This window comes from Trifolium pratense, linkage group LG3, assembly GCF_020283565.1.
Source record: "Trifolium pratense cultivar HEN17-A07 linkage group LG3, ARS_RC_1.1, whole genome shotgun sequence".
Lineage (NCBI taxonomy): Eukaryota > Viridiplantae > Streptophyta > Magnoliopsida > Fabales > Fabaceae > Trifolium > Trifolium pratense.
Window position 1 is genome coordinate 27,544,400 of NC_060061.1, and position 23,619 is coordinate 27,568,018.

At 33.4% G+C, this 23,619-nt stretch overlaps 2 protein-coding genes and 1 long non-coding RNA gene across 3 annotated transcripts; 2 read left to right on the plus strand and 1 right to left on the minus strand.

The window, feature by feature from the left end:
• Nucleotides 1-2,146: 2,146 nt before the first annotated feature.
• Nucleotides 2,147-5,113, plus strand: LOC123913601. The gene is made up of 2 exons (XR_006811654.1): nucleotides 2,147-2,344; nucleotides 4,925-5,113. It is a non-coding gene; the product is annotated as an uncharacterized LOC123913601 (long non-coding RNA).
• Nucleotides 5,114-8,710: 3,597 nt separating this feature from the next.
• LOC123914881 (early nodulin-like protein 2) lies at nucleotides 8,711-9,449 on the minus strand. Its single transcript, XM_045966044.1, has 2 exons — nucleotides 9,287-9,449; nucleotides 8,711-9,126 (listed from the first exon to the last, which is right to left on the minus strand). The coding sequence occupies exons 1-2, from the start codon at nucleotides 9,447-9,449 to the stop codon at nucleotides 8,711-8,713; spliced, it is 579 nt and encodes a 192-aa protein (XP_045822000.1).
• Nucleotides 9,450-15,198: 5,749 nt separating this feature from the next.
• LOC123913602 (switch 2) lies at nucleotides 15,199-22,504 on the plus strand. Its single transcript, XM_045964389.1, has 8 exons — nucleotides 15,199-15,930; nucleotides 16,922-17,028; nucleotides 17,824-18,745; nucleotides 19,493-19,740; nucleotides 20,043-20,169; nucleotides 20,245-20,520; nucleotides 21,136-21,391; nucleotides 21,885-22,504. The coding sequence occupies exons 1-8, from the start codon at nucleotides 15,526-15,528 to the stop codon at nucleotides 22,205-22,207; spliced, it is 2,664 nt and encodes an 887-aa protein (XP_045820345.1). The 5' UTR covers nucleotides 15,199-15,525; the 3' UTR covers nucleotides 22,208-22,504.
• Nucleotides 22,505-23,619: the final 1,115 nt, after the last annotated feature.

Here is a 23,619-nt window from a genome sequence, read left to right on the forward strand (position 1 = left end):
GACGAATAATTATTTAGCCGAGCGTAAGTTATTAGACGCGAGAACATTTGTTTTGGGCTTAACGGGCGTGAGAGGCAATGGGCCTAAGCCATTTGGGCTTGGTTCATGACTTTTAGGGAGAGGTATTTAAAGAAACCTTGTCATGAGACTTAGCTCATTTCATGACTTTTGTCTTAGAAGCAAGAATAGAGCAAGGGCTAGGGTTTGATCAAGAGAGAAAGCTTGAGCAAGAGAAGGCTAGGAATCATCACCAAACTTAAGGTAAGAGATTAGAATTCATGATTCTTGAGTGGCAAGGAGAGGGGAGATTGTCTATGTCTCCATTCCCGAACTCTCCCACTCAATTTCTTTTAGACTTTTGATTAAGCTTTTGTATGTGAGTGTGATGTTCTTCATCATCACTTTGTATGTGTTAATCACTAGCTTGATTTCATGAAAGATATGTGTGTGTTTGAATCATGTTTGAAAAGTTTATGAAAGTTGCTTAAAATCCAAGAAATTGGCATGATTTTGATTGTTTGAGGTATTTGGATGTTTGGAAGGGATGATTAATGTTCCTTGATACCACTTATGCTTGAAATAGCTGTTTATAAGAATTTATAACATGTTTGAATGAATTTTTGAGCTGATTCAATGTTAAACCGCCTTAGAAAACTCAAGAACAGATATTCTTTCTGGTGTAGTTCGCTAAGCGACCAGGAGTTCGCTGTAGCGAACATGTTCGCTGAAGCTCGCCAATGCTCGCCATGAGCAGGTGATCTCCTGGTGAGGTTCGCGTAGGCTCGCTAAGCCTTCGCTCAGCGAATAGTTCATTGAAGCTCGCCAATGCTCGCCATGAGCAGGTGACTTCCTGGTGAGGTTCGCCATGTCTCGCTGAGGATTTGCTCAGCGAAGGCCTCTGTGACAGCAATTTTTGCTAATGTTTGTAAGTGTAATTAGACACTTGTAACATGGTTTAAGGGTATCCTTACATGATTGTTGATACTGTTAATGCTTATTGTTAATCGTTATATGATTGAGAAACGTGTATGCAATAAGTTGTAGCTTAAAGTGAGCAATGTGATGTTTTGGCATTAATTTGTAATGTTAAGTGAATGTGTTAGGATTGTGTTCCCGCATTCATAAAAGAGTAGCTTCGAGCTAAAGAATATCATATAGTTGATATGTGCATACATACATGCATTCATGATTGTATGTGAACATTGGAAACTTGGGTTCCAATAACGAAAATGGATTATGTGTCCATAATGAAACCGAGGATCGGATTAGATTAATCCATGAGTCCAGAGTTGTTATCCAACAGGATATAAAACTGTGTTGGCTTATCCAAGGGAGATAAGATGGTTCGGTAAGTTCCGACATATCCAGCAAGATATAAAACTGTTCTTGGTCCACCGTTGGTGAGACACCTTGGTACCACATGCATTTAGTTATGTCTAGGGATGGCATGACAGTGAATTGATTGGCATTAGATACCTTAGGGTAAATGCGCATATATTTGATAAATGGTATGTGACATTATCTGGTTGAATTGTGTTGAACTTTATTAAATGATAATTGTTTAGTGCGATGTTTTGACGTGAGTTAGAATATGTATGATGTAGTTCGAAAGTGTAAGACCTTTCTTATGCTCGTATGTTATGCGATTATGTTTTCTAACTCTCTGCTTTGTGTTATTTGCTGGACCTTTGGGGGTTCAGATATTCAGGCTGAGGACTGTGCCGACGTTTAGACTACTGTTTTAGCTGGGTGTTGAAGTATCTTTTGGTGAGGAGACTTAGCATAGATTTCTCCTTTTAGTACTAGCTTTTGACTAGAGGTTGTAAATAGTAAATGCTCTGGTAATGTAACATCGAGTCGGGGATTTCGCTTGGCTTTCATCGTATATCGGTGTTACCTTTTTGATATGCTAGTTCTTGTATAAGTGACATCCTTAGGGATGAATATGGCTTAAGTATATATATATGTATATATATGCATGCTTGGTTTGATTGAATCCGCTGGTGCTTTTCATGTTAAACTTCATGATGCTCTGTGTGTATGCTTGTGTTTTAATTACCGCGTGGCACTCTGCCTTTACACTTGTTAAAAAGTTTTTAAAATTACGTTTTTAAGGGTAGTATGGGTTAGGGTGTTACAGTAAACCTAACTATATAAGGACCAAGTTAGAGAGAGGTTGTCATAAATTATGATTTTGATGGAGGTAGAGAGAGAAGCTCTCAAGAAAGAAAGATAAAGAGAAAGTTAGAGAAAAGAAGAGAAAGAATGAAGAGGAAAGCTAAGTAGAGGGGAAGATTGAAGAAGAGCTAGGAGATGAAGGGCTAGAGAATCCAACATCAATAAGGTATGAGAGTAGTAATTTATTCATTTTGAGATGGTTCATATAGAGGGGAGAAAAACTTTTCTTCTCCATACCCAAACTCTTTCATCTCTATGGGTTGTGCTTAATTTGAGAATTGGGAATGTGTTTATATTCCTTGTTGATGCATATATGATGTCATTGCTTTTGATTGATTGCTCAAGCTTTGCAAAAATGGTGGGTTTTGAGATTTATGATAAAATCTAATAACTTGAAGATAAGTGATTAATCTTGATGATTTGATGTTTTTAACTTATGTTTAAGTTGTTTTATATGAGTTATATGTTGGGTATTAAGTGTATGTACTTTTCCTAAGTTCAAATAAGTGATTTTGGTGAAAATAAGCACTTTTGGATCAAACCCACCTTCAAAACCCGTTTTTATGAAAATCTGCAATATAGTATTTGCATCGAATAGTTGGACGCTATGGCGTCGCTAATTTTTCTGCATAATAATTATGTAGTATGAACTGGTATTTGCGTGAAATATATCGACGCTATGACCGACGCAACTGTTGGTTTGACAGTTTGACTGTTGACCCTTGACTTTGACCAGACTGCGTTGACTGTTGACTGAGTGTTGACTTTCCGATGGTTCATGCACCCCGAACCTATTTTTCACAGTTTTTTTGTGTAGATTCCGAATCTGAAGTTAGTTTTCTGGAATAATGCTTGCTTGTTAATAATTTCTTATGTTAGAAACATTATTTGGAAATAAAATGAGGTTTGTGAATTCAAATGATTGAATAATTAGGAATATATGCTAGTATTCTATTCAATGATAATTGGATTGTTGATTGATGGAATAAATGCATTATGTGTGACAATGATGTTTGTGATTGAATCATAATATGAATTGTTAATTGATCATGGAGTTGATAGTTAATTGGAATAGTAATTATGATTGATAGTGTACATACATATTGGTATATGTGTAGATGTAAATCTATAACAATATATAAAGGGGATAAGGGAGTTTGGGCTGGATTTTTTTGGGTCCATTTTGCCCTTAACTTCCTTTATGGTTTTTTAATTATTCCATAATTGCCCTTAACTTCCTCTCTTTTTTTATGGTTTTTTCATCTATATCTATTCTATACTATATCTATAACAATATATAAAGGGGATAAGGGAGTTTGGGCTGGATTTTTTTGGGTCCATTTTGCCCTTAACTTCCTTTATGGTTTTTTAATTATTCCATAATTGCCCTTAACTTCCTCTCTTTTTTTTTTATGGTTTTTTCATCTATATCTATTCTATACTTCTATAACAATATATAGAGGGGATAAGGGAGCTTGAGCTGGATTTTTTTGGGTCCATTTTGCCCTTAACTTCCTTTATGGTTTTTTAATTATTCCATAATTGCCCTTAACTTCCTCTCTTTTTTTTATGGTTTTTTCATCTATATCTATTCTATACTATAATATATAACAATATATAAAGGGGATAAGGGAGTTTGGGCTGGATTTTTTTGGGTCCATTTTGCCCTTAACTTCCTTTATGGTTTTTTAATTATTCCATAATTGCCCTTAACTTCCTCTCTTTTTTTTATGGTTTTTTCATCTATATCTATTCTATACTATATCTATAACAATATATAAAGGGGATAAGGGAGTTTGGGCTGGATTTTTTTGGGTCCATTTTGCCCTTAACTTCCTTTATGGTTTTTTAATTATTCCATAATTGCCCTTAACTTCCTCTCTTTTTTTTTATGGTTTTTTCATCTATATCTATTCTATACATCTATAACAATATATAAAGGGGATAAGGGAGTTTGGGCTGGATTTTTTTGGGTCCATTTTGCCCTTAACTTCCTTTATGGTTTTTTAATTATTCCATAATTGCCCTTAACTTCCTCTCTTTTTTTTATGGTTTTTTCATCTATATCTATTCTATACTATAATATATAAAAAGAATACATGAGTTTTGGGGTAGAATTTTCATAATACCAACATTACCCTTGCTTTTTTTTAGTAGCAACAAAAATCTTTTATTAACAAACTCACCATAACATAAGGCGTATCTTTTTTTTGGGTACATAAGTTAGACACAGGCAGGCGCGGAACGCGCCTGCCTGGCCCGCTAGTATCATATAATTGCTATGTGAATATTTCATGCACTCATGTTGTATGATTGGTCTTTTGTAAGGTTGGAAATCCAATGTAATTGGTCAAATGCATAACCGCTTTGGTAAGCAAATGAGAGATGCAGAGGGATATAAGTTTATCCAAAAAGGAATGGTACCACATGCATTAGATATGCATTAGGAGACATACATTTCTAATTGACATTAGTGTGCATTTAGGAATTATGTGTCATTTGTACTTGATAATTGTCATTGATTTAACATAAGTGTTTCTTTGATAATTATGTGTGTATTTGTTATCTAATTCGCTATGCTATATTGTTAATGAGTATGCTTATTAGATAGAATTGTGTAGGAACATATATGCTTATGCCTTACTTTTATTTACTCAAGTGTGGATAGTAATCGAGTTACTTGCACTTAGTCGGATATTTTGCTAACTCTCTGTTTTGTGTATGTGCTGGACCTTTGGGAGTCCAGGTTCTCAGGTCGTGTGTTCGAGTATTGGTGAAGCTCCGCTCTGATTATGACACGGGAAAAGGGGGTTTTATATATGTAGAGTCCTCTAGTCTTAATTATTTTGTATAATTAATAATACTTTATTTAATTCAAAGATTTGTTTAAACTCGTATTCTACCAATTAATGTTATTAGTAAGGTTTTGAAGTAATTTGTAATATCTCGAACCAATATTTTATTAATCTTTTTTATTTAAGTCTTTGACCTTATTTGATCCGCTGCGTAGTTTTTGAAAATAAGATTCTAAAGGTAGAATAAGGCTAATATTGGGTTTGGGTGTTACAGTGTTTTTTGGAAAAACAACATTTATTTTAACGGCAAATACATTAGTATTATTAATAACCGGTCTCTGCACAAGACGAATAGATACTAGGAAAAACGAAACTACAAAACAAATGCGCCATATATAAGCGGAACACAAAACAATTATTTTTTTTATTGAAGAGTGAAATAGGTACAAAGAGTGCTAAATTCACTAAAAAAAATTCTGATACAAAGAAAGCACCAAACAGGGCTATACTCATCCCTTTTGGCAATGATCTAAAAAAAATTAATCACAATGTACAGAGGTGTTCGGATGAAAAGGGTGTTTTTGTTTTTGTTTTGATAAGCGGATGAAAAGGGTGTTGATTTCGGATGAAATGTCATATAATGTATTATTTGATACTTTACGACTGTTTCTTTATGTAGAGTCGTCAAATTTTGAGAGAAATTTTCTCTCTCTAAATCTAATCATTTTTTAGGCCGATGCACTGTACAATTGTCATTGAAGACGTTACACTAAATTTTGTTTTAGTATTTTGTGTGGGTGACAACTTATCTACCCATTCCATGAAAATGGGCAGAATTGACTCATCTTAGTTAGTATCAATCAAGACCATTCATTTCATCTTACATCATTTATGATATAAAAACTAAGTTAAAATAGTATAATCTATATATATAATTCCTATATAGTTATCCTACTATCCATCTTAACCCTAATCCACATCACTCATTTACATCCAATTAAATCACACAATAATGCCACATCACTTCCTTATATTATATCATTTTCATCTCTATTTATTTTGTTTCCACATCACTTCCTTATATATTTTTTCAATATAATCAATATTATATCATTCTCATCTCTATTTTTTTTTTTATATTATATCAGTCTCATAATAAATAATAAAGAATTATGCTTCTCCAATTATCCAAAAATTGATGTTGTGATGTTACATTTTGATTTGATGCAATAATATATCTTCAAGTTTCCTTAAAAAAAAAAATTATCCAAAAATTGATGTCACAAGATGTTACAATTTTCTACATTATTATTGAATTATACCTCTCCAATTATCCAAAAATTGATGTTGTGATATTACATTTTTCTACATTATTATAACATTTCTTAGTGACAATGAAGATGAACATGGTTGGATTCTCTTTCAATATTTATCCCATTTAAATGTCAACCGTTTTCATAGAAACAACAAAGAGTTTATAATTTAGTCACACAAAAAAAATACGAAGTAATACATTATTGACTTAATTACATTATAATTTTAGAGAAGAGTGAAGGTTATGCAAAAAGTTAGGTTATGAGATTGAAATATATAATAACCATTATCATTATCATATTTCATTCAATTTTAGTGTGTCGCCTATGCGTTGCACTATTGCATTGGCTGGCACACCCCACCAAAAAAATAAATATATTTCATTCAATTTTGATGGTCCGTACTCATTCTCTATACATATAGGTATATATATTGGTTGGAGGAAGTGATAAGTACATCACTTTTATATTATTATTATTATTATTATTATTATTATTATTATTATTATTTTCATTTTATAATACTTATTGTTACAATTTATACAAATAATTTTTCAACATTATAATATAAAATACCACATAACACCTATGCATCGCACGGGTGTGGGACTAGTTGCAAAAAGACCCACTAAATTTTACCATTAAATTTTCATTCCATCTTCTTCTTTAAGAATGCAAATGAACTTCTTCTTTTTTTCCAACAAAACTAAAATATTCATCTTTTTTTTATGATTTTCGTTTTCTTATGTTTTCAAAATTTCGAATTTTAATATGCAACAAACTGAAGTGAAAAATTATAAGGCTTATGTAGACCATCATTGTACGAATCTAATGCCACAAATTTTGTGTTTTTTGGACAAACATAGAGGGAAAAATCATGTCTTTAATGGTGTTAATAGATTCATGAATTTCTCATTAGATCTCACGTTTTGATGTTTGATACTTTATAATTTTATGTTAGAATCATTAGAAATTGTATTCCGATCAAAACGCACAAAAAATCGCGAAAAATGGAGCTGAAAAACGGAAGATATGGATGCTGGAGCATAACCCACGTTTTGACCCGTTTCTGGTCATGGGTTGACCCGCCAGAGGTAGAAGACAACACTGTTCATGTGTAAACTAAGCCTACAAGCGTCCGTTTTTTATGGTGTTTTTTGCATTGTACTCTATTTAACGTGTTTTTATTTTTTTAACATTTTTTAGAATTTCTTTTTCCAGGGATGGAATTTTTTAAAATTTGCCTTTTGTGTGGCATTAAACGGATAAAAATCTCTCAATTTCTTTGAGAAATGTGAAGATGAAAAGCTCAATTCAAAATTCACAAAGAATGAAATTAAATGAACAATTCAAACACCCATAAAAATCATGAATAACAGAAGAATTTATTTATCATAAAATCATATCCAACTACAGGTATCATTAGCAATAACACAAACTAATTATAAAAAAACTCTGCATAGCGGTACTAAACACCAAAATAACCCAAAGCACAACACCAAAACCCAACCACAAAACTAAAATTTAAACAATAAACAAAAATTTTGTACCCAAAAATAAGGTTAACATAATACAAATTAAAGAGTGTATAATTGAATGAAGAGGATGTCGATTTAGATGAAATAATGTAAAATTTATAGAATATTATCTTTTACAACTATTCCTCATTGTAGAGCCGTGTTCTGGGCCGAGCATAGATGCTCGAGCACCGAAGGATGACGAACAGATATAACCCGAGCTAGCCTATCGCGAGGACCTCACGAGCCTTGCTCGATTCACCAACGGTCTGATACTTCCACGTATCGTAACGGCCGTAAACCGGAATGATGAGCATTTACTGCACATCAAGGCCTCATAGCCGTTTTCAGGCAGCCACTTGATGACCATTAATGCCATCAAGGGTCTTGGCCCAGCGCTGGGGGGCTATATATACGCAACTCTTTGTCATTTGTAAGGTACGCATTATTTTAGCACAGAAAACATATATTTCACCTCACTGACTTGAGCGTCGGAGTGCCTGCAGGTACACAACCCCCCTCCGTTTCAACAGGGGTTTCATCAACACAAACGCCGGCGCGGTCGCACTTCTGATTAGGTAAGATCAAGCCGTTTAATTTCGAGAGAGAAATTTTCTCTCTAAATCTTATTGTTTTATAGGCGGATGCACCATATAATTGTTATTGACGACGTTGCACTAAATTTTGTTTTAGACTTTTGTGTTCCCACAGATAAAAAATCTCTCAATTTCTTTAAAAAATGAAGATGATCTTGATCTGGCATTCCATAAATAAAAATAAAGTTGGATTCAAAATAAACAAAGAATGAAATTAAAAGATCAAATTCAAACACACATTAAAATCATAAATGACAGAAAAATTTATTTCTCATCAGATCCAACTACAAGTCTCACAACAATAACACAGACTAATAAACAAACCCTGCATAGCTAGTACTAAACACCAAAACAATCCAAACCATAACCCTAAATCCCACACTCACACCAACAAAACTTGCTTTAGACGGAGACGGCGCCGGAGTATCCAAAGTAGACGAGTGAATCTGAGGAGGCGACAAGGCACTTGCTGGCGGCTGAGACGGTGCAGGTGCAGTGGTGGGAAGAGGGTGGTGTTTGTGTCTAGCCATGACTAAAACAATAACTTTTTCACCATGTTTGCAATTTTCAACATTGCCACTAATGAAATAATAGAGACCAGAATCACTGAGCTTAAATCTTGAATCCCCATCGTCCATCTTTTGTTTTGGATTATTGGTGTTGCAAGAATCATAGTTCTCCTTTTTCACCACAAGAACCGAATCATTCGCTTTATTGTACTTGAAATCTGCAATATTGTCACAAAATTAAAACAATCATATATTTTTTCTTTTTCAGACTTTACTTAATTTGCGGCTGAACTCTGGATTATTGGGCCCCTTTTTCCGGGATCCAGCGAGTTAATATAAAGAAAAAAAATACTCATAGTAATAAATTGGACAACTTACAGAGAGTGTCATTGATTTGAAACCTATTTGATTGAGCCCAGCGACTGTAGTAATCAGAAGGTTTCAGGACCCAACCATCTTTGCCACCAACATCATACTCCTTTGCTTCAAGCAACATTGTTGGCAACAGAAACATAAGACTAAGAAACATAGCAGAAGCCATTTTCTACTCTACTCTAGAGGTATATCTGAATTGGTATGTGAAGAATGAGATGTAGTAATGGATATATATAGTGGAGATTGAGAGAGGCTAGAGATAACCGTTGAGGTGTAGTAGAGCATGGGAAATGCACATACAGCAGGGGCTAAGTATATGTTTGCTGGCATTGGTATGATGATGTCATAAAATGCATTTCTTTTGTTTTTTCTACCACTATTACATTTACACACGGCGACATGCATCGGTACTTTTTTTTCTTTCTTCTTTCTCAGTTACTGGTCTCGAACCGAGTTTTTCTAAGATGTGGAACAAGTCCTCAACTAAGTGACCTCTCGGTATGTACAAAGTTTCGATCGCCAAATCCATGTTAAGCACGGATTCTGACATTGACACTTAACACGACACGAATACATCGAGACTGCTAATATAAAAAACATAAGACACTGACACCGCTACATATTTATAAAAGATCTAAATTGATAATCAAAATATATATACATGTCCATCTAAGTTGAGCAAATTATTTCACTGATCAACATGTAAGTCTTTAATCAAAATGTAAGTCTTTAATCTCTCATTGATCAACATTTTTTTTTTACACATCTTTGACTCATATGTCTGATATGTGTCTAAGTAGAGGTAGAAGCAAATGAAAAACAAAATATTTTGGAACACTTGTCTGACACATATTATACGAGTGTCTTACAAGTACCGGACACCGATCCAAAGAGTGTTAAAGAAAAGAAGAAGAAAAATTGGACACCTAACTAAGTTGTCCGACATGTGTCATACGAGTGTTGGACACCGCAAAGCGCCAAATGATAGAGGTGTTCGTGCTTGTCACCAAAGATGTAGCACAGTGGTAACGGGTTGGGATGTTGAAGAAAGTCTAGAGTTCGACCCATAGCTATTAAAAACAATATGTACTAACAATATTTGTCTATAAAAAATATAGAGGTGTTTGTGCTTCATATTCTCTGCTGGAAAATCTATAGAACATGTAAGGTACATTTTTTCCTTCAAACCGACTTTTTCATACACAAAAACTTAGTGATTGAATTGGACTCTTAACCATTTGTTTAAGAGATTCAAATTTCATACTACTTGCAAAATTCATACTACAAAAAATATTAAAATATATTTTTAATTCCTACAAACATATTATTTATTAGGCTTAAATGCAGTTTTGCCCCCCCTGTTTTGATTAAATCGAAATTTTACCCCCTCTATTTTAAAACGCGGACTTTTACCCCCCTGTTTTATAATTTTTTGGATTTTGCCCCCCCTAATATTCTGCTTTCGATTCACAACTTCAAAGCTTCGCACACAACTCAATTTGGATCAATAATTCACCAAACGGATATCGAAATGACCGTAATCGAATTATCTTTCCACAGAATCAAACCCCACTAAATTTGGAGTTACAAAGAGAGATTAATTACCGTTTTAGTGAAGATATGTCCCCCAAAATTCTGCAAAAATCTGCTTTCGAGTCACAACTTCAAAGTTTCGCACACAACTCAATTTGGATCAATAATTCACCAAATGGATACCGAAATGACCATAATCGAGTTAGATTTCCACAGAATCAAACCCCACTAAATTTGGAGTTACAAAGAGAGATTAATTACAGTTTTAGTGAAGGTCTGTCCAATTACTAATTTTGCAGAAATCTACGTATGACCTTCAAATTCAACATCGTCTACCAAACACATCGTAACTCCAAATTTGAAGAAAATTAAATGACAACAAGGGTAATTTCGTTAGCTTTCCGGACATGTAAATACTATTGAAAAATGAGCTACAGGGTGAGAGACATGACAAAAATACCAGTAGTAGTTCCATACAATAATTGATTTGGACAGACCTTCACTAAAATGATAATTAATCTCTCTCTGTAACTCCAAATTTAGTGAAGTTTGATTTTGTGAAAAGATAACTCGATTACGGTCATTTCGATATCCGTTTGATGTATTATGGATCCAAATGGAATTCTGTGCGAAGTTTTGAAGTTGTGACTCGAAAGCAGATTTTGTGCAGAATTTTTGGGGGACATATCTTCACTAAAACGGTAATTAATCTCTCTTTGTAACTCCAAATTTAGTGGGGTTTGATTCTGTGGAAAGATAACTCGATTACGGTCATTTCGATATCCATTTGGTGAATTATTGATCCAAATTGAGTTGTGTGCGAAGCTTTGAAGTTGTGACTCGAAAGCAGAATTTTAGGGGGGGCAAAATCCAAAAAATTATAAAACAGGGGGGGGTAAAAGTCTGCGTTTTAAAATAGGGGGTAAAATTCCGATTTAATTAAAACAGGGGGGCAAAACTGCATTTAAGCCTATTTATTATTTATAAATATTTTTTTGTCTTTTATAAGTATATCACATATTTATTTTAATTTCTATAATGAAAACAAATATATTTTAGTTCGTTTTATTAGAAGGATAAAAACAAAAACAAAAAATATTAATGTTAACAAAAACTAAAATTAAAATATATCACTGTTAGATTTGGTTGTATAAAAAGTAGAGCTGGGTATGCGGGCTAGCCCGCCCCGTTTAACCCGCCCCGCATAAACCCGCATATTAAACGGGGCGAACAAGCCCGTCGGCAAATATAAACGAGTTATAATATTAAGTCCGAGTCCGGTCCGCATAAGCCCGCGGGTTAAACGGTTAACCCGCGGACTATTACCAGAAAAAAATAATAAATCACTTTTTTCAAAAAATAAACTAAATTAATAAAATATTTATATAATGAAAGCTTAAAAAAATTATATTATTAATAATTTTATGTTATAACATATAAATTGTAACTAACAAATAAAAATAAATAAAGTTTGTGATATTATTGAGTTTATCTATCTTCTCTTTGTAAGTAATGCAACTAAAATCAAATTCAACTGATTCTTATCGTCATTTTTGTATCGTCCATTTTAGTGAGAAAAACTTTCTACATGTACCCCAAAAAGCATAAAAAGATTAACAGATTCAACTTAACTAAATCACATCAAGGTAACCAAATTATTCAAAACATAATAGCGAAAAATAACTTCCCATTTGGACATGTATCTTTTAAATACTAGCAAATATATATACAGCTGAGACAAAGTAAAAGATAGTGAAAAAGAACAAAAGATTATAAGTAGAAGAACATGCTTGAATCATGATGTTTTGTGTTGTTGTCTACTTGATTAAAATTGGAGTGTGTTGTTGCTTTTTATAATTAGGGTTTAGACTAAGTTTTTTTTTTTTTTTTTGTGGTTAAAAAAGTTGAATTTGGACATGGACCAAGTTATTTATATCTGATAAATTTTGTAATTAGTTATATAAAAAAAAGGCGGGCCACGGGCTAACCCGCGAACCCGCGGATTTAACCCGCATAACCCGCGGTTTTAACGGTCCAACCCACACGGGCAAAATTGTAAACGGGCCAAAAAAAATTGGTCTTAAGTCCGTGCGGGCTGCGGGTTAAACGGGTCGGCCCGCGGACCTTGGTCCGTATACCCGGCTCTAATAAAAAGTATGCACTTATTATAAAGAATCCATCAAGAAGAAAAATAAAATCCATTAGGCATGGTTGAATTCGCAAACATCAAAATTATTTGGCCAAATATATGTGGTGTCCTAAATTTGAACCTTATATCTTATATTTTTTCTGTATAAATTTTAAGTGGTACAATATTTATCATTTCACCTATCGAGAATAGAAAAATTTATTTTCTTATACAATTTGAAGAAGCAATTTCATTTCATTACGAAATTCAAATATAGAAAGTCTATCTTGATCTCTAATAGTAGAATTTATTTATAAATAGCTTCTCTTTTTTTTACGCAATATATAAATGGTTCATTAACTCCCCAAATTTTTACTCAAACGTGAATATATTTTCCCTTAAAACGGATAGTCCTTGGAAACTCAAAACAAGTTTACTTAATTGATTTCTTCATAGAGTCGTTGAAACTCATACACACAATGAGCATATAAGTAAGAAATTATGGGTTCAATTTCACACTCTCAACGCATGAAATGTTTATACAGTCTTCTATCATTTATGGAAACTCACATGTTTTATGTTGCCGTGAGTAAGAGAATATTGAAAAACACATAATTGATAATAATGACAATGTTGTTATGAGAAAACTGATGAATTGAAAGGAGTAACGCGTAGGAAAAATAGATGAACTCGTGATACTCGCTTCTTCTACATATGATAACTTTCACTTGTTAAAAAAAAACTCTCGTCTAATGGAAATGAATTAATTTATTTCTATACTCGATTGCTAAATTTTAGAAGTAATTTGGATTGTGTTAAATATATTTTGGACCTATTAAATCTCACACTATCATTTTAATATTTTCACATAGTAATACTAATTGATAAAATGGTGACAATGTAAAAAATAAATAGAATGAAAAATTGAGAGGATGACTATGACCTAAAGGGAGAGGTTTTTTTTTTTTTTTACTTGTGGGAGCCCCTTTTTCTTTAACTCAACCCCTCTTCAAATGGTTGATAATAATTCGACACATATTTTACAAGAATGTGATCAATTTTTTTTGTTTACCATGATATTCATGGTACAAAATTTTCACTGCAGTTAGCGATAATTAATTTCCGTCAGGAAATCTGTGAGATACACAAAGTGAGTTTTTTCCTTCCTATCAAATTTTCTCGGTACGCATGAGTCAGGAATCGAACTCCTGACCACAAGCTTAAGAGGACAAGATCATTACCATTTGGACCAATTAATTGTTAATAGAATGTGATTAGTTTTAAGTTTTAACTCATTGTAAAAAATTATAAATATAAATATAGAGTAATAAATTTATAAGGACCCTATAACCAAGAAAAATTAGATAAAGGTTCTGAGTTGTATTTTCAACTCATTATAAAAATAAAAAAAAAAGGTGTTATTTTTGGAACTGGATCCTCTCCTTCACCCCTTGTCTCCTTCTCTCTCCTTCTCCAAATCTGGACCGCTTGATGAAATCCAATGGATGAGAAATGTCCTCTCACAAAAAATGCTATGTATCTTTTCACAGTAAATTGTTTCCTCTTCATCTTCTACAACAAAGTGTCTGCATCATCTCTCTTGCTCTGTAGAATTTCTCTATTCAGTTTCAAATTAAATAGCTTGCAGTCTTGCACCTGATTCACTTTTATTGAATTGGATTTTGCCCACATGTTATTTTTCAATTAAAAACAGTATATATAATCATGACGCCACCAGGTCACCGCCGCCGTTGATTCCACCTTCACACCGACCACTTTCCCTGACGGCGGTGAAAAATCTATCCTATGTTCTGTTCGCCGGTCACTTTCCCTCAATCTATCCTCTATTCTGTTCGCCGGCCACTTTCCCTGTGTAATCACGTGTGGCTCTGTTCCGGCCAATCTCCTCTGATTCCGTCGCCGCCGACCTTCTCTGCGCATTTTTTTCCGTGTTTCCGTTGTGGTGGTGGTGGTGGACTGGAGTGCATAACCGTGATAAGCTTTGGGATGAAGAAAGACAAATTTTCATATTCAGAATTAAAGATTTATTTTATGTTTAAAATTCTGAACCATGAGATCAATCGAACAGTCAAGATTGAGAGAAGGAGAGAGAAGGAGACAATTGGGGATTGAGAGAATCCGGATCCGTTATTTTTAATTTTAAACTTTGTTTTTCTTGTTTCCTTAACCGGTGCGGTGCCGGTTAGTAAAAAAGCATAACCGGTAGTGAATGTTGTCATGAGAAAACTAATGAGTTGGGAGAGTTAATTTGTAGGGAAACTGTACCAAAAAACAAATTGCACGGGAACAAAAACGCTCTAGTTGGCACACCCCCTACCCTGCACCACCATTTTTTACGGGTTGGTTGACTCATTTTGGGAAACAAACAAAACAAGTTAGGAAATTACGACGGCACTCACTCACTCAAAATGGAAAACACAGGAATTATCGGCCGCAGAAAATGTATTTGGCGGTTAACAATTGCAAAAATTTGAAAAACAAACAAGACAAGAAACGAATCATCAAAATTGAAACTTTTGCGCTATAAACACAAACGAAACCAAAAATTCTCTCTTTCTCGATGTCGCTGCAGACTCTGAAAGAAACACTCAGACATTGCACAACCCAACAATCACAACCATCTTCTTCTTCTTCTTCATCCCAATCCATCCACGATTTCGATTCCCACTTCCCAATTCACAGAAAACCCCCAAAGTCCTCTCTTGCCCAACAGCTTCGCCTTCTTGATTACCCTGATGACCCACCCTTTCAGCCCCATAATTTCCCTTCCCAACAAAACGACTCCAAAACCCAACAACAAAACCTAGAAGAAGAAGAAGAAGATGATGATGATGATGATGATGAAGAGCCAGAGATAAAGAGGGTGAAATTCAGTTCAGCCAAATCGTCTCAGTTTCAATTCGATCATACTGGACCCTTTGAGCCTTTGGTCTTGTCTTCGGATGGAGAACTTCCTTTAGTTCAGGTTTTCATTATCTCTATATACTTATAGTTACCACAATTATTTGTTGCATTTTATACTTAATTGAATGCAATTATTGAGTTATTTATATTGGTGTTTACTTTCAAGGTAAGTGAATGATTTGGTATGAGCATTATCAGACTTTCTCATACTAAATTCAATTGACTATTCATAGTTATGAAACAGTGATACTAACACCGGACACAACATTGATACCGACAAGTCAACACAAGTTAATATTTTGGAGAAATAAAATAATTGAATGTATTGGTTTCAGACACTAGACACACCTTCAATGTGAAATATTGGTGCTACAAAGATTCATAGTAATCTAGTGAGTAGATTTCGTAATGGCAGGTTCAATTCACCATTCATAGACACGACTCAACACTAATATTGACAGGTGGCAGTGGCACAGTTAATAATGTGAGAAAATAAAATAATTGAACGTGTCTGTTTCAAACACAGATGTGTGTCAGACACTAGACACACCTTCAATAAGAAGTGTCATTGCTCCAGAGATTCATAGTAGTGAGTTGATTTCTCAATGACAGGTTCAACTGGGACATCATGTGTTTTCTTTTTAATTTTTTCTTTCTGATATTTTGCTGTTTAGTTTTTTACTGTATGATGTTTATGAATTCGTTTAATGTTGTGGTTTTTATATACTTAAGATCGTGAGTAGTACTTTGTAATATTAGCATTCAGCAGAAGGGTCTGTTAGGGGAATTTTGGAGGGTTAGGTGCATGTTTTAGTATATATTTGAGATTTTTTAAAAATTGAAAGAATATATCTGATAATATAACAATCCAATCATGTTTCATTCATTTTTAGAAACATTTTATTGCTTGCATAATTTAGAAAATAAAAACAAGCCCGCCCCTCCAAAATATCCCTCCCAAATAGACCCTTAAACTTTGTAATTTGAATCATATAATGTTTTTTAAATACTTGAATTTGGAACAAAATTAAATTGTGAGAACACTGTTTCAGGTTCCTGCATCTATAAACTGTAGACTGCTTGAGCATCAGAGAGTTGGAGTGAAGTTTCTTTATGATTTGTACAAGAACAATCATGGAGGCATCCTTGGAGATGACATGTGAGTTACACATTTATCCTCCTCTTCTGTTTTTCTATTTTAACTCCCTCCCGTTATTTTAGCGCTATAATATGTGTATAATAAGTAATATATATACATATACATTGACGCAGGGTATATGGAAAATTCACAATGTTCTGTTATTCTCAATCTCAAGCACTGCTGTATTTGTCTAATTTGAAAAATTCTAATGGATCGAGCACACATTATGATGGGATTTTCTCGGTTGTCTGCTTTTATCTACTGTGTGATTATATAGTATTTACCATTGGAACTCCTGAAAACCCTGTCATGCAAATCATGGTACACCCTATTAGAGTACAATGCATTTTACCTCCCTGAAATATTGCACTTTCGCAACATAAGCCTCTAAAGTTTTCTTTTTATCACAACCCACTTGACGATTGGTTTTGAGTGGAAATGCTTTGGGATACAAGAATTTATTTTATTCAATTATTTATTGAGTCAACTATTTCTTGTTTTAAAATTTTAAAGAAATGCGCAAATTTCTATTTTGCTTCTCAAGTAGGCCTTTGTCATTAAATTAACATACGTTTGCACTCTTTTTCATCTTCGCGCTTTCTTTTTTAACCTTCCAAAACCTCAGTGTACGTCTTCTGCTAGTATTTGATCCCTATGAATACCATATTTGTGGATTTTATCTTTTGTTTTGTGTCTATATTATTTGTTGGTATACGTTGCTGCTATTTTTTGTGAGATTTTGTTCTTTTTATCTTAACTCTGGCTGTAGTTACTAAATTGAAATTCATTTTTGCACATTGAAATTTGAAACAGGGGTCTTGGAAAGACCATTCAAACAATAGCATTTCTTGCTGCCATATTTGGTAAAGAAGGAGACTCCGTTCAAACTGAGAAGCGAGTGGAGAAAAGAGACCCTGTATTAATAATTTGCCCATCATCCATTATTCAAAACTGGGAGAGTGAATTCTCTAAGTGGTCCAACTTCAGTGTTTCCATTTATCACGGTGCAAACCGCGATTTGGTATATGATAAACTGGAAGCAAATGGAGTGGAGGTACTTATTACCAGTTTTGACACATTCAGGATTTATGGCAACAGTTCCTTGTCAGATATCCACTGGAATATTGTGATTATTGATGAGGCTCATCGACTTAAGAATTGGAAATCAAAACTCTACAATGCATGTTTGAAATTTAAAACCCTGCGACGATATGGTCTTACTGGGACCGTAATGCAAAATAAGATCTTAGAATTGTTCAATATCTTTGATTTGGTTGCACCTGGATCCCTTGGAACACGGGAACACTTCCGTGAGTTTTATGATGAACCCCTTAAACATGGTCAGAGGTCAACTGCTCCTGATAGGTTTGTTCAAATTGCTAATAAGAGAAAACAACACCTAGTTGGGGTTCTTAATAAATATATGTTGCGAAGGACAAAGGAAGAAACCATAGGGCATCTTATGATGGGGAAGGAAGATAACATTGTTTTTTGTGCAATGAGTGATTTGCAAAAACGTGTTTACAGGAGAATGATCCAGCTTCCTGACATTCAGTGCCTTATAAATAAGGACCGACCTTGTAGTTGTGGTAGCCCTCTCACACAAGCTGAATGTTGCAAAAGGACGGTACCAGATGGAGCTATTTGGCCTTATCTTCACAAAGATAACCTGGAGGATGGATGTGATTCATGCCCCTTTTGCATTGTCCTTCCATGCCTTATCAAGCTACAACAGGTTAAGTTAGATACTGAGATCTTTTAAAAAATTTACCTCTCATTTTGAACATACTGTCATTGCAAAATATCCTTAAAAGCTAATTTGTTCATAGCACTGAGCATCTGTTGTATTTTTATTCGTTAATAGGATTTTCTGTCTTGTAGTTGTAGGAAACTATTTATTATGATTCAGCTCCTTAATTGTAACATGGAAGCAAAAGCAAGGCAATGTACTATCTCGAGAAGCATTGTTTGTTATCTGTTAAGATGAAGTAGATGGTGACAAGGATATGAATATTCAAATTATAAAAAGGATGTGATTTGATGATGAAATTAAATCTTGAAAATGAAGCTCGTCACTCTTTATTACATGGTGGTGGATGTTACTTGTAGTTCTTAGTCATCACATTGTTGGAGGAACTTGGCTGTGTGTTATGTTATAGATTAAAAAAGTTAGAGACGGATTTGATTACTGTTTCCTTCTCAATACTTGTTTTTTATTTCCTTCTTTTTACAGAAAATATTAGATCAACCTAGGGTTTTTGTTTTCATTTTATATTTCCTTACTTTTGTTCCTGTGCACCACCGTGTGGCCCAGAGTTTGAGTTCGTAAAAAAAATAACACAATCAAGCAATGTGGAGAACTATTTCCTTTCAGCTTGCATACACATTATTCAGTGTTCTACACCCATGAACAAACTTGTCTATGATCATGCTCAAGATGCTTCTTCACATTATCTTGAATATTACTGTTTCTTAATTCCAGATAAGCAATCACCTTGAGCTGATTAAGCCAAATCCCAGAGATGACCCTGAGAAACAAGTTAAAGATGCAAAGTTTGCCGCTGCTGTCTATGGCCCAGACATTGACTTGGTTGGTGGGAGCATGCAGAATGAGAGTTTTCTGAGTCTAAGTGATACAAAACATTGTGGCAAAATGCGAGCACTTGAAAAGCTATTGTTGTCATGGTTTTCAAATGGAAACAAAGTTCTTTTGTTTAGCTATTCTGTAAGGTGAGTAGAGTTGCTAAACCATGTTTGATACTTTTTCTCGGTATCTTATATGTTGGGATAAATTTATCACAATAATGATTGAAATTTTTGATATTATACTCTAATTTGTCTTTTTAGATTTCTTGTTCCAAACTTAAATGTGTAAGTTAGGATTATAGAGAGCTTTCTCTTCTCTATTGCCTCGAGACCACAGTTGTATCTTTTGGTCTCGAGGTGATTGGACATCGTTGGCGTTAATAGTCTGCTATCTGCATGTTCCGTTTTATTTTTTTCTGTTGTTTAACTTGAGCTACTCTTTCCAGGATGTTGAACATACTGGAGAAATTTATCATACGAAAAGGCTACTGCTTCTCAAGACTTGATGGGTCCACTCCAACTAATTTACGTCAGTCTCTGGTTGATGATTTCAACTCTAGTCCAAGCAAACAAGTATATCTCAAACTTAGTAGTTGAATAAGCATTTTCTGGTTCAATTTGTTATTGGGCTCTTGTTTATAAATTTAGGTGTTCCTGATATCAACTCGTGCTGGTGGCCTTGGATTGAACCTGGTCAGTGCGAACCGTGTTGTAATATTTGATCCCAACTGGAATCCTTCACAAGACTTACAGGCTCAAGACAGGTCCTTTCGATTTGGACAGAAACGGCATGTTGTGGTATTCCGTCTTCTCTCAGCTGGTTCACTTGAAGAACTAATTTATTCTCGCCAGGTGTACAAGCAGCAGCTATCAAACATTGCTGTCTCTGGAAAGATGGAAAAACGATATTTTGAAGGTGTCCAGGTACTGAAATCTATATATTTTGTGCGATGCACGGGTGTGATGCGATTGTTTTTATTTTACAATTGCATAAAACTGAAACATTAAATATTATCAAAATAATAATAATAAAATAGAGAATCTGATATTCAAAAGATTCATTTTCTAAGGAGAAGTGATGTGACATTGTAAGCGACTGATGTGGTTAAATGAAGAAATATTATTGGTTTAAAGATTATGGTTTACTTTACATAATAATAATAATATTATCTAAAATTTATATATATAAGTTATTATATTCGCCAAAAAAAGTAAAGGCTAAATAAAGACTTGTGTGAGTGTGTATATTAAAAAACCATAAGTATATAAATGTAGAATATGAAAATTATAGACATGACAATAATAATAATAATAATAATAATAATAATAATAATAATAATAAGTAGAAATAATGTGGCATTGTAGAGTTATTTAATTGGATTTAAATGGATGATGTGTCTAAATGAAACAATTTGATTGGTCTAAGTGGATTAGGGTTAGGAGAACTATTTAGGAATTATATATATAGATATATTTTGATGTTGCAATTATTTTCATTAGTTTTGTAATAATTATCAAAAATAATTACTTTCCTTGCAGGATTGCAAAGAATTTAAAGGGGAGCTTTTTGGAATTTGCAATTTATTTCGAGATTTATCTGATAAATTATTTACCAGTGAGATCATTGAAATGCATGAAACGAGTATAAAAGACGACAGGCATAAAACAGAACAACAGGAAAAAATAAATATTTCAGAAGAAACAAGTTTATTAGACACAGAGCCTGAAACCAGGTTATGTTCTGAAGCTGCGAGGACTACAACAAGTAAACCAGATATCGAATTTGAAGACCTTGGTATGTTTCACACAATCTTATTTCATATTCACTGAAATCCCTTGTTTTCCTTCGTTATAAATCTAGTCAGTAAGGAAACAGTTAAGAAGTTGGTAAAACAAATTTGTTTTATTAGCAATGTCTAAATTTATATTTCCATTCACGATACCATGACAAAAGAATATTGGAATCTTTGCTTCTCTGCAAAGAATCTTAACTAAATTAACTCCCTTCGGTCCTTAATATAAGAGAAGGTTTGCTTTTTAGATTCATTGAGTTTTTAACGTATCTAGTCTATAATATAAGCCAAATACATTAAAAACTCAATGAATCTAAAAAGCAAACTTTATCTTATATTAAGCCAAATACATCAGCTTCTTTGCATTTAATCTTTGCTTTTGTAACTGGCCATTGAAATGAGGGAGTAAAGCTTCTGAGATTTATTTATTGTTTTGATTTCGGGAAATAACAAAGTGGAATTTCCATTTAATCAACTAATGTTTTATATATTTAGGTATAGTTTACGCTCATCGCAATGAAGACGTTGTCAACTCCCGACCAGTGATTCAAGGGCAGTTATCTACCAGCGACACCCCTTCAAGTGATGACCTAAGCAGGACAAGCATCTCTGTTGTCCATCAAAAGGAAAAACCAGATTGTGTACCTAAAAAATTAAAAGTTACTTTGATTGATGAAAGAAAGAGAGCACAGTTTAGCCTCCTTGCAGATTCTATGGGCATGGGAGAGCTTGCATTCAGCAAATGGTTACTATCAGCCACTCCAGAAGAGAGAAAAAAAGTGCTTATAGACTATAAGAAGAAAAAGACTAAAGTTTGAGTAGTGGTTCTCATGGATAACAAAACAAATGCAGACCCAAACAGAACAGTAGAAAATTGTGTAAATGTGTAGATATCAAATTTTTCCTTTTACAAATTGAATTCATTAGATTGGCTTGTCATGAAAACATTGTAACTTTTACTTTTGATGAATCGAATTAGTATTTTCACATCTGTCATGAAAACATTGTTTCTTGCATCTGTATATGGCCCGAATATTAGTATTTTCACATGAACAATATATTTAAATGGTTATGTTTATTTTATAATATGATTTTTTCTAATCACCCCAAAAAAACTAGTTACACCCAAATTTTAATTGAAATTTATTTATAATACCAAAGTTGACCTTGTACATGTTTAAATTTGGTTCACGTAGTGTATGTAAATAGGTAGTGTACCTAAATTTTAGTTTAGGTAATGTATCAATTTGCATACCCATACGTAAATTGAGTTTATGTACTCGTACGTAAGCTGAATTCAAGCTTACCCCACAACCAAGAAAACCAAAACGCAAGAATGTGTATTGTACATGAAATGAAGTTTGCATACTCGTACGTAAACTGAATTCACGCTTACACCTGCAACCCAAAAAACCAGAATAGAGAGAGTTCTAGGTGGAGAGAACAGAGACAACAAAGGAGACCAAGGAGAGGATGATGGTTAAGGAGATTGAGAGAATGGCAAAAAGGAACGAACACACATAATAAAAGGTTTTAGATACAAATTCCTTAATTTTGATGTATTTCAATTACATATCAAATAATTTTGGATTTATTTGAAATTTTACATAAATGATCTATATGATATAAACTGTCAATCCAACGGTGAATTTTATAAAATTTATATCGGTTAAAACGTTATTGAGATGTCAAACTAGTTGATGTCAACGGATCCTGACTCATATATATATAATATATATATATAGGGGATTGCTAATTTACATCCATCTAAAAACATTAAGGTGTAAATTAGCAATGCGCATATTTTCTAATCGGACAAAAAAATATTTACTTAATTAACACTAAAAAATTGGGGATTAGTTAGGTAAAATTTATTATGTACACCCACTTGCTAATTTACACCAAACAATTATAAATATTTACAATCCAAATAAACACATGACATCCTAAAAAATCAAAAAAAGACAAACAATCTATTTTCTAATTTTATTTACTCAAGAAACCACTGAAATTATCTAAATTTAAAATTAAAAGAAAAAAAGAAAAAAAAAAACCACTTAATTTTTTCGTACTAGCAACGTCACTTAGGGCCCGTTTGGCCTAACTTATTTTTGAGTTTATGCAAACAACTTATACAATTTTTATGTATTATTATAAGTTTGTCAAGGTAGTTTATGATAAAATAACTTATAAAAATACAATTTTGACTAATTTGAGCTTATAAAATAAC